At 36.0% G+C, this 19776-nt stretch overlaps 1 protein-coding gene across 2 annotated transcripts in view; it reads left to right on the top strand.

Moving 5' to 3' along the window:
- The window catches only part of LOC149575691 (DNA topoisomerase, type IA, core), a 273230-nt gene that overhangs the window by 203697 nt on the left and 49757 nt on the right, over positions 1-19776 (top strand). For both annotated transcript variants that reach the window (XM_089815443.1, XM_089815444.1), the window contains exons 13-14: positions 2674-2733; positions 15039-15110. In XM_089815443.1, coding sequence (XP_089671569.1) covers positions 2674-2733; positions 15039-15110 — 132 coding nt within the window. The remainder of the gene's footprint in view (positions 1-2673; positions 2734-15038; positions 15111-19776) is intronic.

The raw sequence follows: 19776 nt of genomic DNA, 5'->3' as shown, positions 1-19776 counted from the left end.
AATGCTGGTCCAGTTTGAAGTTTGCATAGTCAAGCATCCTCTTTTCTGTAGATTATTGAAAATTGACTGTACCCCTCAATTTTTCGTTTGGATAGGTGCATGCTTGTGAATAGTGTTTTGCCTTAAACACAAGTTTGCAATCATTGCATATAAGGGGACCTTTATAGTATACTGCACCACACACGTGCTATATATATATATATATATATATATATATATATATATATATATATATATATATATATATATATATATCATCTATTGAAGCGCAAGTATCTATAGAATATGGAGTAGACTTTAATATTTTCATTATTCTCTTTTTGGCTGTGTATATTGACCATGCCTTTGAAATCAACTACCTTCATGAAATAGTGCACACCTATGTAAGAAAACTATAATTAGATGCTTTGAACCAACACTTCTTAATCTGCGGACAGCTTCCTATGTAGAAATCATCTTCTTTGGATCTCACTCTTCTAGGTATGCAACTCACTTTGTGAATTATTTGAACCTTGTGCTGCTAGGTGCACAATTCATGACACAAAGTTGTCATTTAAGAAATGAAATGAAAAGTCTCATATGAGTTGTGCAGCATAGCATGCTCTTTTTGGAATTTAAATCTTGTTGGTATTTAGTTACATGTGCCCTTATGTATGACAAAGCCATTTAAAAATCCTTTTGAGGAGGTTGCAGCTTAAGAAACAATTTGCATTTTGATTTGCCCTGATCAGGTAGGCATTTGTTCATAGATCCCCACATGTGAAGTAAGCTCTTCAAAACTAGATTTATAAATTTTTCAATTTTGAATCATTCATTTGAAAGGTTTTTTCCTTGCGAGTGTATTTGAAACTTTAAGTTGTCCTTTTTATTCATACACGAGTCTATTTAATTTTTGACTTAACCTTACTCAAGGGCACTCTTATTCAATGAACTTATCAACTTTCTGATTTTGAAATGTATCCCCTTATTTATTTCATAATTTAGTTTGCGAATTATGTTGTGAAACCTATTTGTTTCATGAAGTTGCAGACATTTATGTATGGTTTCAATCCCACCATTCACTATCATCAACCCCGATTATAAGTCAATGTAAGTTTGATCTTTTTGTTTGAAGTATGGCCCTAAAATAAGATTTTGAACTTTGTACACTAGACACTCTTTTCACAAGTACAGTCCCAACCTGACCTCATCCTTTAGATTTTTTTTCCTTGTCTTCAAGATTTTCTTTGACAAAGGTACATACATGTTAACACTGGCTCTAGTTTGCTTCATATAGAATTGTTCTTGATAAGGAATTATCTTTTTTAATTTTGAAACAGCTTATCTTATTCCTATATCAAGTGCATAATTTTTTATCAATGTGGAACACCTTCAAAAGGTTCGTTCAATGACTCTTGTGGATATTCGAAAAAAGACGCAAAGATGACAGCCATACACAAGACAAAATACTTCGGACTAAGGTTTAAATATGGCATACATTAAGGGAAAGCGCAAATTGAAGTTTGAAACCTGACACTAGTTTGAGTCAGAGGTTTCTTCACAAGGTTATGGCCTTAACAATAGGAATTTTAACTGTGAATCCTAATCTTGGTTCCCGTTACATAAGTACACCCCCAATCTCATGCTTAGCTTTTTTTTCCTAGTCTTGAAGGTTTTATTTGACAAAGATTCATACTTCATACCTTATAACACCGTCTATTGGTTTGTTTCAGATTTTAGTGTTCATGATTAGGAATTATTTTCTTTGGTTTTGAAAGATGTTACCTCATTTCTTTATCAAGTGCATAATGAGTTCCCAGTCTTAGCAAAATAATTTCAATCATAACCTACTTTCTCAACAGTATGGAATGTCTTTAAAATGTTGGTTCAGCGACCCTCATGGATATTCGGAGAAAGACACAAAGATGGCATTCATACACAAGACAAAGCAATTGGGACTAAGGTTTAAATATGGCACAACCATACACAAGACAGAGCAATTTGGACTACGGTTTAAATATGGCATACATCCAGGGAAGCAACAAATTGAAGTTTGAAACATGACACAAATTTGAGTGAAACATTGGTGATGGTTGTGCATTCTCAGGAATCAGGTTAAATAGTACAACCTACATATGTGATCCTAATGAGTCTCAATATCACCTTTTGAGATTAAATGGAATGGCTGTTATTGCCGCTAATGCTTTCCTTGAAATAAACTTATTTATGGGACATATGAATTTTGAAGTTTTGTGTATACATGCAAAATGAAAGAGCTTGAAACCACCCATGTGATGCTTCAGGAATCCTCTATGATGGAAGTTGGATAACTTGTGAGTGTGTGTGTGTAAAACATCTTTCCGTGATGTGATTCTTCCACCATGCACACTAGCAAAGTTTGTGAGGACCACACCTGTAACCTGTGCAACTCGGTTACCTTGGTGATTGTTTTACATGTGAGAGGTTTAATCATACAAAAATAAGGAGCAATATGTGTATGCGATTGGATGATTGAATGGTTTCTCCCTATTTTTGTGATTTATGTGCAACATATTTCTTATGTGCAACATATTTCATGATTGGAGGTTGCAGTATTATAAAAATGTTTTTCTGTACTTCAATTTCTTAAAGTGACTTTTTGCTGATTTCTTTCCCATTTTTGATACGTTGTTTAATTTTAATGTTTTATTGCAGGCTCGAGAATATATAACAATAAGAGCTCGGCGAATCTTCCCAGCATTTCGTGGTCGAATGGTAAACTTTTTATGATTTGATTGTTCAATTTGTTTTCTTTAATATATTGACTTTGTTCTCATACCTTTTTCCTGTAAATTTTGTGAAGTTTTAATCTCAAGTCAGATAGTTTCATAATAGTTTGACATTGTTAGTGCTATAGCTTCAGTCTGATTGATCTAATTAGAGATAACATATATATATAATGTAGGACATGTCCCTATGTGGTTCTAGTCACGTAGAGACATGTCTCTACATGGGACATGTCCCTACAGATCTATATAAATTATCATTCAAACTGCTGCATCTCAAACACACAGAAATAAAAGGCAGCGAGTTTCAAATAGCAGTAGTCCATTTTACGTATAATAATCAGAATTATATTAATAAGGCAGAAATCTGATCAATACATAAATATCTGTATTGTCAACATATAAAAAAATATACTTACAGTTTTTGCAGTCACTTCTATTGAACAAATCTGCACAAAGAATAAGTTAGTCACATTATCAAGAAGATCATTTGAGGAACTATGTTCTTTATAACAAGTCCATAAATTTGAATTCAAGGTATTACAACTAATCCTTATTCCTTAACTTGGCATCAAGGCCTAGTTATAAATAATACCAAAAGAAAATCTAAATCATCATTAGAGGAGCTTGCAATGAATCAGCAATCATGGTGAAGGGAGTTAGATTTGAAGATAAGACTTGAAGGTGCTGCAAAATTTGTCTAATGGAAACTCAGAATAATGATGACACTTAAGAGAACAAGAATGGGATTCATATGTAGAAGATGCATACCAATACCAAATGAGAGACTAAGAAAACTCAATGGAAAAAATAAAATAATAAAGCCATGAATATCCTAGTAGATTCAGTAAAGGATCACATAGTACCTGTCATATTAAAGTTAAATACTGCTCATGTCATGTTTGCCTTCTTGGAGAAAGAACATGTTTCAGATAAACAATTCTAGTCGAGCCCTTGCACTCAAGCAACAATTGCATCATATAAAGACGAGTAAAGGCGAAACTATTACATCTTATTTTATAACAATAACTGAATTGAGGAATCAATTATCTAAAATTGGACAAATAATTGACAATGTTGGCACTATATGGACTTCCCACATCCTAGGAATTCTTCATACTAGTGATAAGTGCCCAATCCAAACTTCCAAAGTTCGATCGATTAATAATTTTTTTTAAAGAAGAGTCAAGATTGATCACTAGAGGAATCATCATGAATAAAATTAGCAAAGATATTCAACTATTAAATACAAATACTCACAAGAAAGAAAAGAAAGGAAATTTGAAACGGAAGAGGGGAAAAGAAAAGAATAAACATTCATTCAAAAGGAAGAGGGATATATCTAAAGTATAGTGCTATAGGTGTGATAAGTTTGGTCACCTCGCTGTAAAATGTCCTGAGAAGCTCAAGAACCAACCCTCAGTAGTAGAAGTCAAGGATATAGAGAAAATCTTAATCTACTCAGCTCACCCAGGATGGTAGTTAAGCGCGCTCAGGTTGGAGTAGTACTGGGATGGGTGACCTCCCGCGAAGTCCTGGTGCTTCACCCCTGTGAGCATCACCTAGATCCAGTGAGTGCTAAGTGTTCCATTATTCTCATGAAAGATGGATTCATGTTGAACCACTACTCATGAAACATGGGTCAATGAGTTTGAATCAAAATCACACAGTAAAATCCTGATAGCAATATCACAATTTGACTTGCTATGGAAATTATCTCCTGCTTATCAATTGATGAGCTTAAGGCGCTTTCTAATGAATGATTCATAAGGCACAACACTTGGTGAAGGTTTTGCAAATGGGGTTGCAAGCTTTGGGTTTAACCATGGAGGAAACTCTATAGTTAAGCGCCCTTAGGCTGGAGTAGTACTAGGATGGGTGACCTCCTGGGAAGTCCCGGTGCTTCACCCCTGTGAGCATTACCTTGATCCAATGAGTGCTAAGTGTTCCATTTATTCTCATGAGAGATGGATTCACGTTGAATTACTACTCATGAAACATGGGTCAATGAGTTAGACTCAAAATCACACAGTTAAATCTTGATAGCAATATCACAATTTATGAGTGCTAAGTGTTGCATTTATTCTCATGAGAGATGGATTCACGTTGAATCACTACTCAAGAAACATGGGTCAATGAGTTCGACTCAAAATCACACAGTAAAATCTTGATAGCAATATCACAATTTGACTTGCTGTGGAAATTATCTCTTACTTATCTTATATAGTTTACATAGCTGAAAAGGAGACTCCACTCAATAATATTGATTGTAGACTGTAGTCTAACTTTCAAATAATTATTTGAGCCATGATAATATCTGGTCTCCAACCATGTTAAATTTTTTTCTCAATTTTGCTAATAGCCCTTTGTCTCTTTGCGCCAAGTATTAAACAAAATCTTCAAACTTGGGCACCAAAATTTTCGAGTCAGTAAATATTAGAGGTTTATGCTTGATACATATTAAATATTTTATATTGACTTCTTAATATTATCAATGTTCTGTTATTAATTTTTGACTTCTCATCCGCGGTTGGTCAAATATTGTCTCTGTATTTCTAAATGTTACTTCTTGATTATGACCATTTGTTGTCTATGTAATGTTATTTTCCAGTAGGTTTCCTCCAAATCACTATTGCTTGGAAATGTTTACTTGTTTCCCTAATTTGTTTAATATCTTTCTCAAATTTAGTGTTTCTATCTAGTATTTTATTATGCCCTCTCTACTACTTTACGTGTTTTTGGATGAACGATTTTCATCATGTATCCGTGCTTACAATCCATCAGGCCCTTGACCGCTTCATATTGATATTAGTCCTTTTATGATGCAATACTTCCTTGTCCATCCTATATGGAATGTTATGTAGCACTACGTTTGTGTGGGGTCTTGGACTTATTAGCCTTACTTTATTATGGAAATAGTTGTTAGAACTTTTGGATCCCAAATACCTATGTGGGGAGATTGCATTCCATCGTAATCTATAGCAGGTGGGTATCAAAATCAATACGTTTGTATGCCTTTACATTATGTAAGTTGGCTCATCTAAATATAATTTGTTGGTCAAAATTACGGCCCTATCTTGGGTAGTATTTTCCAACCTATATCATTCTTCTGATGTTACCTTGGTTTCACTTGGTGTAGTCTGAATATGTAGGAGCCAGTGTTGTTGAATAATATGTAACAACAAGAGGTGATTATATACAACAATTTTGTATATAGATTTGCATAAGTATCTTCTAATGTCGTTTCATTTCTTACATTTGCAGTTGGCTCTGATACCATGTTAAGTAACATGGATCGTTTTCTACAAATGTATTAACATTGCCAATGTTATTGATGTTTTTCAAATACAGATTTGGATCTCATATAAACATGAGAGGAGGAAACATGTCTCTAAGGTTTAATCATCATTTAATATATATATATATATATATTATAGACTATAATATATTATATTCTATAATATATATTATTATCACATGAATATGAATATATTGAAATGATGATTTACCAATAACAACAATGTATCTTAGATCAAATTAATCCGACCGAAGCTACAACTTTAATAGTTTGTATAAACTATGTAATGTTCAAAATCATGCTTTGACTCTTGATGCTTCCTCTACAAATGAAACTTTGCATAGAAGGCTAGGACATCTTAACTTCCATGCCTCACCCTCTATAGAAAAACTTGTTACAGGATTTAACGTAAATTAAAACTTGAACATGAAGGAATATGTAAGGGTTGTGCTTTAGGGAAGAATTCTAAGAGAACTTTCATTGGAGTGAACACAAATTTAAAAATGTACTTATTCACAGTAATTTGTGGACCAATGACTGTACCCTCCTTAGGACGATTTTTGTACTATGTTATTTTTGTCGGTGACTGCTCTAGAAAGACTTGGATTTATTTTTAACACTTAAAGAATCAAATGAAGTATTACTTAAACTTGAAGAATTCAAAGCCTTAGTTTAAAACATGACCGAGGAAGAATTAAACCCTCTAGGTCACATAATGAAGGAGAATATGTTTGTGAAATCTAAAGAAATTTGTAATACTTCTGGGATTAAGAGGGAGTACAATGTACCATACAATCCTCAACAAAATGGGGTAGCTGAAAGAAAGAACAAAACCATAGTAGAAGCTGCTAAAGCTATGATGAACGATCAAAATCTTCAGACCACATTTTGGGAAAAACCCTCTGACATTGTTGTCTACATACAATATAGATGTCCTCACTCTAGTCTTGACAACATAACTTCTGTAGAAGGTTTCATTGGAAACAAGCCTGACTTAAGTTACTTAAGAATATTCGGTTGTCCAGTCTATATTCACATTCATAAGGAGAAAAGGTCAAAACTAGACCCATCAAGAAAGAAGGGGATATTTGTTGGATATAGTGAATGGTCCAAGGCTTACAGGATATATGTTCTTGGCTAGAAAATAATTGAACTAAGTAGAGATGTAACATAGCATTCAAAATATCTTAAAACATTAGTGAGACAATCTAAAGAAATGGAAGAATATCCAAATATTGAGATTCAGATTGAGACACTTGCAGAAAACTATGAGCCTATAAATTCTACTCCTGAACCTCCTGAACTCATTAATAATAATAGGAAAAGACCACTTTGGGCAAGGAAAGTTTTTGAAGAAGCAGAAAATTATGCTGCACCTAAAGGCACATTCAGAGAAAGTAAGAAGCCTAGAGGATACTCAAATTATGTCACTCTTATGGGTGAACTTATTAAGTCTGAGCCTCCAAATGTTGAAGAAGCACATAAACATTAAGTTTGGAAAGATGCCGTCGTTGAAGAGTATCAATCCATTCTGAAGAACAATGTCTAGGACATTGTGCCCAGGCCAAATGGGAAATTAGTAGTTTTATCCAAATGGTTATTTATTATCAAACACACAGCAGATGGAAGTATTAAAAAAATTACAAAGCTAGATTTGTTGCAAGAGGTTTCTCCCAAAAGCAGGTATTGATTACAAAGAAACATTTGCCCCATTTGCTAGGTACACTTCAGTAAGGACCATAATTGCCGTAGCCGCCTCAAAAGGGTGGAAAATACATCGGATGGATGTAAAGACTGTATTCTTGAACGACATTATAGAATAGGAAGTCTATATAGAGAAACTCAACGTCAACTAACTCTATTTTATACTGATACGTGTCTGATTACAATATAGCTCCGATCTGAAATGAAATATCAGCTTGAAATAGTTGTTACATTTAATATTGAAAGATTTTAACAAGCAATATATAAATGACATATCTAGAAATAATCATCAGGAACTTGATGAAGAAAGGCTCCCAAACAGCCGTCTTGTATATCTGAAAACACCAAACTAGCAGCCACTTAAGACACTCAGAAAAATGTTTCAAACCTTCAAAATTGGCCTCTCCAACTTAAACCCCCTCACGATAGGCAAATCAACTTTGGCTTCTCAACAAGTGCAACTGTGGACACAAAACCTAGGCACCTTGGCCTAAAATTGACAAGCTTCAAGGGAGCTGTATGTTCTGATCTGAATCTGATTTCTTCCTGTTACTATGCTGTTAACTTCTGCTCCAGACCATTGAGAAGGAAGAGATTATTGTGGACCAATAGTGAACAGCATTATTTTAGTTTCTCCAACTCCATATTGAACCAATTAGGGTGCTTCTAGACAAGCAAGCTGTTCACTCAGAAATAACCAGCAAAAGCTCCCAAAAACTGATTTCGATTTTGCTCAATCCAAACCTTTTGAGATTTCCACAACACCTGAGAGTGATTTTTTACTCTTGTAGGTATAGGAGTTAATGGAGGTTTTTGTCTTCATAAAGTGCTGCTATAAGTCCTAAGGCACAGCCAAGAGCTCTTTAGAGTTCTCTCAATAACATTTATTTTCAATTGCTCTTTAGCTTGTTATAGATTAACCTCGTTAGCTGAGGCTGGCCAGGATGGGGATATTATAGGCAATTAGGGATTCTTATTGGTATTGTATGGATGAGAGTGATGACAAGTAATCAAGTAGGCAATTAGCAAGAGTCACTAGTATTGTATGGATGGGAGTGATGACCTTGATCATCAAATATTGCAGGACACTTCCTATGGTTTGTCTGGCTTGGTATAAGTTTTTTTTATGTTGTATGTTTTTACATGTGTGCAGACTATAGTCAAGCTAAGAATCTGACACAAACCCATCTTTTTTAGTGTTTATGTGTGAAGAACAACACAATTTTTTTTTCTTTTTAACCATTGTCATGTAGTTGTCTTGTCTTGTGTTTGCTTGTGCATCGGATTAATTGATTCATTCTATGCAAGCATCAACCCCCTCTTTCTTGTCTCCTGCAAAGTCTTCCCATTTTGCTCTTTCTATGTGCTTGCGCGGGTGTTATTCTTTCCCTTGGTCTCATGGGTTATGTTTGGTGGCCCTGATACCCCCGTCCGTGTTTCCTAGTTTGCCTCCGTAGAGCTCTGATATACTAGCCTGGTTTTCTTTTGTGCTAGTTATGGAGTCTACTGAGAGGCTCTTATATCTGCCACCACTCCAATGCAAACCTACGTTCACAATGCTTGTGATGGTCTATCTGTCGCTGATCTGCTAGAAAATGTGTGCAAGTTAGACAATGGAAATTGAAAACTAGATTCTTAGAGACATGGTCTCTAGTCTCTTAGAGGAATTCACAACTTTTGCCTCAAATCACAATTGTCTGAAACAATAGTTAGATGCTAATTCAATGCTGGAATCTGACATTTCAGCTTGACTTTCCTTCGCTATGATAGGAAATGCAGAGATTAAACATTGGTTCAACTCTAGTTTTGTACACATCTTGGAGATTAAAGACATCAAAGATAAACACAATGAACTTGAAAATAGACATTTCTCTGAAAATAAAACCAAACCCAACTGAAATCTTGGGCTTGGGTTGCTTCGTGACACTATTGGGTCAATTGATCTTCTTTTTGTGACAAAGATGCATGAGAGCCCTATTTACCTGCTTCCTGGTGTCTCCAGGTTTTGCTGGTTATCAACTTTACATGGATGAAGTTCGATGTTTCGACGGGGTTAGAGGATCTGGTGGCTCGCTTGCCTTATTAGCAGCCGTTTTCAGAGCATGATTTTTTGTCTACTCAAACAACTAGATAAATGTGGGTTTGTGTTCTTGAGGTGGCTGCACACCTCAGGGATATCTATACTGCCGACATCCTCTTCTATGCCATTCATAACGAACTAGATGGTATGACCCCTTCATAAACCTTGGTGATAGCATTGCTCGATTCTCTGCTATGGGATATATCATTATTGTTGGGGACTTCAATGAATGTACCAGGGACTTACAAACCCCCCTCTATAGTAGGGTGGCAGATTCAATGTGTACTTTTGAGCTGAACTTGTCACCATTGGGCCTTCAAAGATCCTTCGATGACTCCTCAAGCCCTGCTATGAATTATGTTCACCACTTACTCTAGTTGTGTGGATTGTCAGAGTTGGTAATTTTGAATTACCTTTCTTTGTTTTATGGATTCCAATTGGTTCACCTATTAGGCTATTGGCCTCACTATGGGGGTGCGAGCATGGTTGACTGTGCCCTCTCCAATTCTTCTCCCATTCCCTTTGTTAGCCATTTTATTATCACCCCCTTCCCCTGGTAGACCATGACCTCCTCAACCTTATTATCCATGCCTTCCCCTTCCCATTGCCCCTCCTATTGCCACCACCTCCTTTCTCAACATCCTACTACCTACATCTCCCTTTGCTTCAACATCAATGACTAGGACCTCTTTACCTAGTACCTTAGACAAATCCATCCTTTGAATTCCTTCTCCACCCTTCTTTGTTCCTCCACCATGTTTGGCTGCCTTTCGGCATCCATTTTGGAGGCTATTCTCCTCTCCTCTCCTACTGTGCAACCTCGTTGACCCCTTCCCCAAAGCTAGAAGCACTTGCCCTATGAATTTGTGGTAGGATGATTGTTGTAAGTCCTTGTTTACCGTACTGGGTAAAGAAAATAATGCATACAGAGAATGGAACAGAATAGTAGAACTATATTCGCATACGCCAAGATATTACATTATGCTTCTGATGATATGAGATCCGATCCTTACAATGATCTCGAAGGGGGATATAAATACTATTCGAGGAACCTTGTCAAAGGTATCTGTTGGCCACGTACAACATGTCGGCTACAAGAACATTCTCGATACATACCCTGTCGGCTGATACCGATGACATACATCTCGATATAGACAGAGTACATCCTGATACACTGACGGGATGCATCCTGATACACTAACGGGATACATCCTGATACACTAACTGGATGCACCCGATACACTAACGAGATGCTCCTGACACACTAATGGGATACATCCTGATACACTAACAGGATGCACTCAATACACTAACGCGATGCTCTTGACATACTAACGGGATGCACCCGATACACTAACGGGATGCTCCTGACACACTAATGGGATGCTCCTGACACACTAACGGGATGCACCCGATACACTATTTCCTGATGACAGTCCTTATATTGCTTCTTGCACATAGCCTCCACTCTCCATTTGACCTTTTTCTTGTAGTGGAAGTACTCCTATGGCTAGTTCCTTTGTTTTAAAAAGTGTACATTCATAATCCATCGTATTCAAATCCTTAGGGCCTCCCTCCTTTAGTCCCCTAAAGCCTTTTGGCGCACTTTTTTTCCGTACCACTCTCCATTTCCCCCGCATTAGACCACAACATCCTAGTCTCCCACACGTCCACTCTTTGATATTCCTTGGTCAGCCCTCCATCATTACACCCTTCCCCCCATTGCTATTATCTTTACCTACTCCAACATCTGCGAGGTGGTTAGATCAAATGAACAGTAGGAGGGCCATAGATGAGGAAGCGTTTCAGACAAAACTCTTCAAGCTTTGCATCATGGTTTTGGGCCCATTCCTAACTAATCACTTGAACAAAGTTGTTTGTACGAGATTCCCTTCCTTATGGTCGTGACATATCATCCACCCGATTCATAGGGCAGGGCCATCTTTAGATCCCAACAATTACAACACTATTATGGTTGGGCATAGTTTCTTGAAGTTGTATGCTATAGTCTTGCATAATATCCTTTCCCACAAGGTGGATCCACGCCATATTCATGCTAGAGGATAGGTTGGCCTCCGACAGGATTATCAAACTGTGCACCGGATCTTGACTCTCAAGGTTGTGATTGAGGACGCCCCTCATCGCTCCTTGGAGGTTTACTCCTTTGTTGATTACCACAACTCTTTTGATTCTGTTCCTAGGGGAGTGTTATTCTAAAGACTTTACAAAATTGTAATCTCTTAGACTCTGTTGATGTCTAGCATGAGACTTAGTGAGATTGTTTCTGGGCATATTATGACCTCTCATGGGATGTTGAACCTCATTTAGAGCATCACTAGGGTGAAGCCGGGTTCTCCTCATTATCTCCTACCTTGTTTGGGCTTTACATAGATGAGTTGGAGGCATTTCGTCAAGTTCACTCATTTTCAAGTGATGGGTGTCACTTACACAAGGCCTTGATTTCTATCTTTCTTTTTGCAGATGATGTGGTCCTCATGGCGTTTTCCTCAGAGGGTTTGCAAACAATTTTGGATGGCCTCGCTTTCTTTTGCAACTCGCAACAGTTAACTCCTAACTTGGGGAAGACCAAGTTGATGATCTACAATTGCCTCAAGACCTCTGACCTCCACTTCTTTCTTTTAGAGCATCGAGGTTTAGATCTCTTCATGTACACTTAGTTGGGGGTTAAGTTCTTTGGCCCTCATTTCAATATGAGACTCGCTATGCAACCTTGTAGTGATAAAGGGTATGGCTTCCCTGCCCTTGTTGAGAGAGATTGTTTCTGGCGTCACTTCCAGGACACCATGTCCTTTTTGACCCTTATGGATACTATGATGAAACAAACAATGCTTTATGGCTCTATGGTGTGGGTGCTATCTCCATTTGAGTGTGATTGGGCCTCTATGGAATGGGTTCAAACTCTCCTTCTAGATTTGGGAGACCTCGCTGGACCTTCACTCAACAACAACCGTCTTCCTTCTACTCTTCCAAAGGTCTAGGACCTATCCTTTGGGTTTGGACATTTTTATCTGCTTCGTATGACATTTAGTTGTAGCTTCGTGCTTTTGTTGCTTCATTTTCTTTCCTTAGGCACCACTTGGTGTTCCCAATCTAGGCTTGCTACCTAGGTTTTTTTTTTTTTTTTTTTACTTTGGGGGGGCGGACAGACCCTTGGACCCTTGTGTTGGTCCTTTGTTGGACATTGATAAACTTAACTTTATCTTAATCTTATCTTATGATAGATGGCTTTTGTAGTCTAGTTGCTTATTTAAAGACTTATTGTAATGTCCCCATTTTTGGCAATTCTCTGCAGTTGATTGAGTCAGTTCATCAACCCTCGTGAACTGATAGTGATATTTGAGGGTCTCAGTGGAAGACTTACTATTTTTAGTAAGTCTAGTTTGGGCGGTTGCCAATTTGGCAGTGTCATTGGTGATGTTGGCAGTTGGTCATCACTTGTAATGGATGGGAGTATTTCTTGCACGGGCTCATATTTATTAAGAAATTATTAAGTTTACATTATTATATTACACTTTATTATATTTAATGTTATAAAATGATGTGTTGATGAAGCTTCTTAAGTGAAGTTACGTTTGGGAAACTAAGTGCCATTTTGGGATTATAGATATGAGCTCATTGCGAAGCAAAAAAATCCAATTGTCTATTTGCTATTTTTTGTCTTTGAGGTTTCTTCTGAGTTTTCTAAATTTCCAATTCCTTGCTGAGGTATAAGGGTCTGATCTGGAGAACTGAGATTAGCTGGCACTTCGAAAACACTGCTGAGGTATAGTGATTGTTCTATGGTGGATATTTGTTGAATCTCCTCTACTGTCTTCACTGTGACTAGATGATTTGATTGAATTGAGAACCTTTGTGTCTTCTACTGTTCATACTGTTGCTAAGGGGATTAATTTGGTTGAGAGCGATTTTGCAAATAATCTGAAGTTTGTATTAAAGGAGTTGGTTTATACTGAGGATTTTGATTTGTTTGGGAAGTCTGTTACTTCATTGCATATACCTGCATTTTGTTTGCGAATCCATTTGGTGTTTAGGAGTGCTGCCGTCCCTAATTTGGGCAGCATTTGGCATTACCAGTGGCTGATGTCTCCATTTTTAGAAGCGTTTCATCTACCTGATTGGCTGTGAACACAACAGGAGGCCACACGATTATTTCTAGAGACCTGTCTCCAATTCTAAGAGGCTTGCGATTCATTTTATGAGGCTGGCGATCTGCATTTAAGGGGGCTACTTACTTGTTTGAAGCCTACGCAGTGATCACTAGGGGCTACAATCTTTTTGAGGGAAGTATTTTTACCATTTTGTCTGGTCTGGGCACGAGCACTGTCAAAGCCAGCATCAGCAATAGTGGGCAAACTGTGAGTAGAGTTGTGGAGGTTGAGGTTGCTTTGGAACACTGAATCAAACATCAGGATTGGAGCATCTTGCCAAAAGAAGGTTCATTCTTGTAATTAATAGTATCATTGCAGTTCTATTGTGATCAAATAAACATTTGGTATGAATTGTTAAAGAATACTTTCAATTCAGAATTATGTATGCAAAGACATAAGGAAGAGTTATATATCAGTTGTTTGGAACTCATCTATGCAAGAGTCTTGAAGTCTGATTTATCTGGTAATTGTGAGTAGTTCATTATACATCCTAGTATTGTGTTCGATATTTAAACATCATATATACAGAGATGACAGAATTGCTCGCCAAGTGTACGACGAAATTTCAAACCATTGAATTGTGGAAGGAATAACCGAGGGTTATTACACTTATATATTATTTCTTTCCTTAATGTCTTAGAGTTATATATTGATATGAACCTATTATATAAAAGATGCTACCAAACAGTTATATGCCATTTCTTTGGTTTCGCTTTGTCAGGTATAGTGCAGATAAGGATTTTAGGCTTATAATTATGTCCCAATTTTTGTCAAGGTTGTTTCTCAAATTTTGGTAAATGGACTTTTATGGATGTCTCTAGAATGACTTTTCTAATGTGAAATTAATTTTATCTCTTCTATATGACTATTTATTGTTTCAGTCTGAAGCTTGGTAGTGGAGAGTGCTTTTACTATCTTGTGAAAGCTTGTTTTGATTATACAATGGCTACTGTAACTGCAGAAGATTTCTTGTAATCTGTTTTCAATTTATATTGGAAAATATGTGATTCCCAAACTTTACAATTATGAAATATCATGTGCAGGTCTCCAAATTTCTTTCCCATTTCTTCCCAGAAATTGTTAACTACAGCTTTACAGCATATATGGAAAGTCAGGTATGAGCTTTCCAGGAGCATATGAGTGGTTTTATTATTATTAATTCCAATTATTATACTAAATACAAGTGAAATATATGGTATTCAAAACTCTGATGTATACAAACAAAAGTGTCTGGATATGCACTCTGTACTGAGAAATTAAATCGTAAAGTGTCAACAAAATTACAAACATTTGGAATATCTGGAAATTGTATGGATGGAAAGATATATTTAATGTTAGAAAATACTCTAGAATCTATTGTTGATACTTCTTATTCATTTGTTGTTGACTGATTTGTTGTGTATTATAATTGGCTGGTAGGAGTAAGGATTATTTGCATTATTGCTTATTCATTTAGTTGGACTTGTAAAAGTTGGCAGACCAAAATTTGAGTCGGACTCTGGTGAAATTTTGACAAGTCAAAAGCTACCTGAATTCCTCTAAAAAGCTCAATTGTATGCAAGATTCAAAATCTCAAATGTATCAAATGAGTTTTATATATTGTTGAAGTGTTTCTCATTATGACTTATGACATGTACAATGGAAAACCAATAAATTTCATATGCATTGCAAATATATGAAAGCCATTGCATATTTCTGTAAGGTACAACTATGTTACCTCGGGCTTCATAGATAGAGATGAGTGGAGGAGTTCAGGGGACAACTTTTATGCAGCCATTTCTGGGAATGACAAGGGAAAGCAAAGTCGACAGCTATTCAAAACCAGGGAAAAAAATATGTAGGGAATATTCATAATACAAGGTTTTTACTCAGTTACTGGATTCTTCTATTTAGGCCTGGGTCCGGGTACTGGTCCTTCCAGGGTACTTCACGGGTTCTCTGTGGGTCCTTCTGTGAAAGATCTATAGTGAACCTGGGCGTCTAGGAAGTACCCCAGGGTGGTAGGTCAGTTTATGTATGTATTTCTGACTTGTTTATCAGCATTTTTTTCTATCAACATTAGATACTGTCTTGCAACAGCTTGGTAATATTATTCAAGCCAAAATTGTTCTATGTAATGCCCTTAGTTTATGACAGTAGTGAATGGAAATCTACTTCGATTCTTTTGAAGATCAGGGATTTGATTTTTTTAATTTGTAGATCTAAGGGCATGAGTGTTGATAGATTTGTAAAAGCCAGCCAATAGTTATGTTTGTTGATCATGTTCATGTTGATGTCAATTGCCAATGCATGTAATCTGAAACTATATCAGTAATACAATTAATTAATTTATAACTTTATTGGCCATTATGAATTTATGAGTACCACTCTTCTTTTATATTTGTAACTTAGATGTTTTAACATACATACATGCATACATATATGGATGAACCTGAACCCGCAAGTGAGGAAAAATTGTCATATCCATGTACCTGAACCCCGTATCCGTACCCAAACCGGAACCCGAATCAGTAACTTAGGATTTTTAAAGAATTCATATATATATATGAGCTTTTTCATTACATAACATCTGTGCTAAATGGAGAGTTCACACGAGAGTCAAAGAAATTGGCAAATGTCAAAAAATAATTGTTAATATGCATGTGTTTTTAGTAAATACTATACAAGTTATAACAAAATTTCCAAAGGCTGCAAGTTTCACTTTCAACTAAGTATGAAAATACAAAAAACAAATTTTATTTTCTTTCGTTGATTAAACAGTTGATGACAAGTACCAATTCATGCACCAAATAAAATATAAATTCATTGTGGGAGAATTTTCAGATGCTGTGCATAATTTTCCCTATTGGGACTTGCACTTGATTTTCCTAAAATGCCCAACTAGGGTTTTGTTGTTGCTTGGAAATGGCAATTTACTTGGTCGTTGTAATGTTCTCTTCTAGGAAGCTGCAAATTCTCAAAACTTTTAATTCATCACTATGTGTTTAAATCAAATTGAAATATGAAAAAATGAACGAGTCATAATCCATTTGACAGTTAACATACATAAGGCCTGATTCCTTACTTCTCTCATAATTATCAACCCTAAGGACCATGGTAATTTATCTGTCACTATGCACTTGTACACCAATCCATCAGTAGGCTCCATCAATGCTTTAGGACAACGTCCATATCCCATTTTGGGATTCACCTATCTTGTGAGGGTTTACTTTCTCTCCCCATACAACAACAACATATCCTCTTTAGGAGCTATAGCAGGTGTTTAAGGATATGGGCTATGAGTAATATCTCCTGCATTATGAAACAACATATATATTAGACCACTTCACTAACCCTAATGGAAGATGATGGAATTACTGTGCTAGAGCATTTGGAAACCAGTCTACAAGTAGTCTCCCTCAAGGCTTGAGAGCCCTATCCATATCCTGTCTTGGGATTCAGCTACCTTGTGAGGATTTACTCCGCCTCTCCCTACACAAACATCCTATCCTTGTGAAGGCATTAGCGGAAGACTAAGGTCTAGGCTGGTCTTTCATGTATATTCATAAAAGTGTCATTAATTATGACTGCCTTATAAATCTGAATTCTAGCGTTATGCATATATTCCAAGGCCTCAATGTATGTATCTGAATCTGCCGTGTATTCCATTTCTTATTTAATCCCCCTCTACCCTTTTTTTCTCAAAAGAGGTCAGACCTTTTCATCATAAATGCATTTTGGCAAGACACAACCTTTCACCATTGGCACCCTTTGAAAGAGTACAACTCTTCATTACTTCTTCCCTTCGAAAATGACATGACTTTTCACAATTACATGTGCATTTCTCATTTAAGTCAGATCTGCACTTATGTTAATCAGATCTGTACCCGTGTTTCCTTTTCTTTCTCTTTACTGAAAAAACACTTTTCCATTGATCCATTTTGGATGCCCATTTCAGATGAATTGTTATCCCTTTTATATCATCCCATATGGGGGAGGAATCACACCTCTTGATCATGTCAACCTTATGGTTTGGGAAGAGTCAGGACTCTTCATAATCACAAGCCTTTCAAAGAGTCACAACCTTTATGGAGGGATTGCACCTCTTGATCATGTCAACCTTATGGTTTGGGAAGAGTAAGGACTCTTCATAATCACAAGCCTTTCAAATAGTCACAACCTTACATAATTACAACCCTTGATAATCCAAACCCTTTGAAAGAGTTACAAGTTACAACCCTTTCGAAAGTGTCACATCCTTGTTTTTTTCACATTCCTTTTGTAATGTCCCTTGTTAGGGTAGACATAATTATTACATAATTAATTGAAATTCTTACATTGTATGTCCTAAGACACAATAATTTCAATCTAAAGTATTTATAAACATAATTACTTTAATGAGGGCAAATTATCTATTAATTCCCACATATCAAATCATTTTACTCTTCAACTTAATGTTGGAAGGTGTAGGTGTTGTCCAAGTTGCCTAGGTACCAACTTGTAATGGATTTCCTTAAAGTTTACAAGTCCAAGTTGGTATCTCATCTTGGGTCGTGCCCTCAAGCCTTTCAGAACGCGGACCCCTAACCCTATCTTGGGACAAAGATCAATTGCTTGGATTTATACAAGCTCCTCCTTGATAACATCTGTCTTCCTTTTCTCAGTTTAAAATAGTAATAGGATTGAGTGTCAATATATATTTATAAGTAATTTTGATATTTTTCTGATGATATATGTTAAATCATTCGAACATATATTAGAGATTATTCAGACATATAATTTAGATATTATTCTTACACACACACACACACACATGGCCATTTATTCCTAGTAACAATAATATTCAGTATAAACGCATGGATATATTAGAGCACACCAGCCATCACACAATGCTTGCCAAAAGATTAAAAAATTAAAGAATTTATTTGGATTCATTTCCTTGTGAAGAGTAAAAATCTAAATTATAATCACTCTACTAGACTTATAATATCTGCTGCAATAATAGATCTACTCCTGTGGATTGGCAATGGGTACAATAAATTTTAAACTAAGTATACCCTTTTTCACCTATTTGATGATGAATCGAATGATAGAGAAAGTCTTATTATATCTTGCTATTAAAAAGTATTGCAATCCTTGATGATGAATTGAATGATAGAGAAAGTCTTATTATATCTTGCTATTAAAAAGTATTGCAATCCTTCATAATAGATGGGACACAACTCTTGCTAACTGATCCTCTTAATACCAACAATTAGATTTTATTAGTCACTAATTACACCATCTTATATATATTTTAAATATTTTAAATTTTAGTATTATTGTTTTAAATTTTTTAATAGAATTCTTCTTCTTCTTCTTCTTCTTATATAATTACACATTATTAAATTCTATTCATGAGGAGGGACGTCACACCCGTTCCCTTTGCAAAATTGCTTGTCCTCAAGCAATTATATGTCTTTCTCCTTATAATTTGATAGTAACATTTGGTGTTTTAAGACGAGTTTTCTCTCATTTTTCAGAGAGATGATCTTAGACCATCTTATAATGGAGCCATTCGAATTTGGCCAAAATATTATTTGCATGATAGTATGTCTCAGATTCATCCCTCTCTAGTTATTTTAGTACGCTAGATAAACCAAAGTAGAACCGCACATGGGATATGAACTTGAAAATATGAAATGAATTAAAACACGAAAAATTGAGAGTACACACATTAATGTATTAAGACATGTAGCATACATGAAGTATACACATAATACACACATTTTTAGATTTTTTTTTCTTTACTTGAAGTAACAT

The sequence above is a fragment of the Cupressus sempervirens genome, chromosome 2 (assembly GCF_028749045.1).
Source record: "Cupressus sempervirens isolate cs-2001-9-10 chromosome 2, ASM2874904v1, whole genome shotgun sequence".
NCBI classification, from domain to species: Eukaryota; Viridiplantae; Streptophyta; class Pinopsida; order Cupressales; family Cupressaceae; genus Cupressus; species Cupressus sempervirens.
This window is presented reverse-complemented; position numbering and strand designations above follow the sequence as displayed.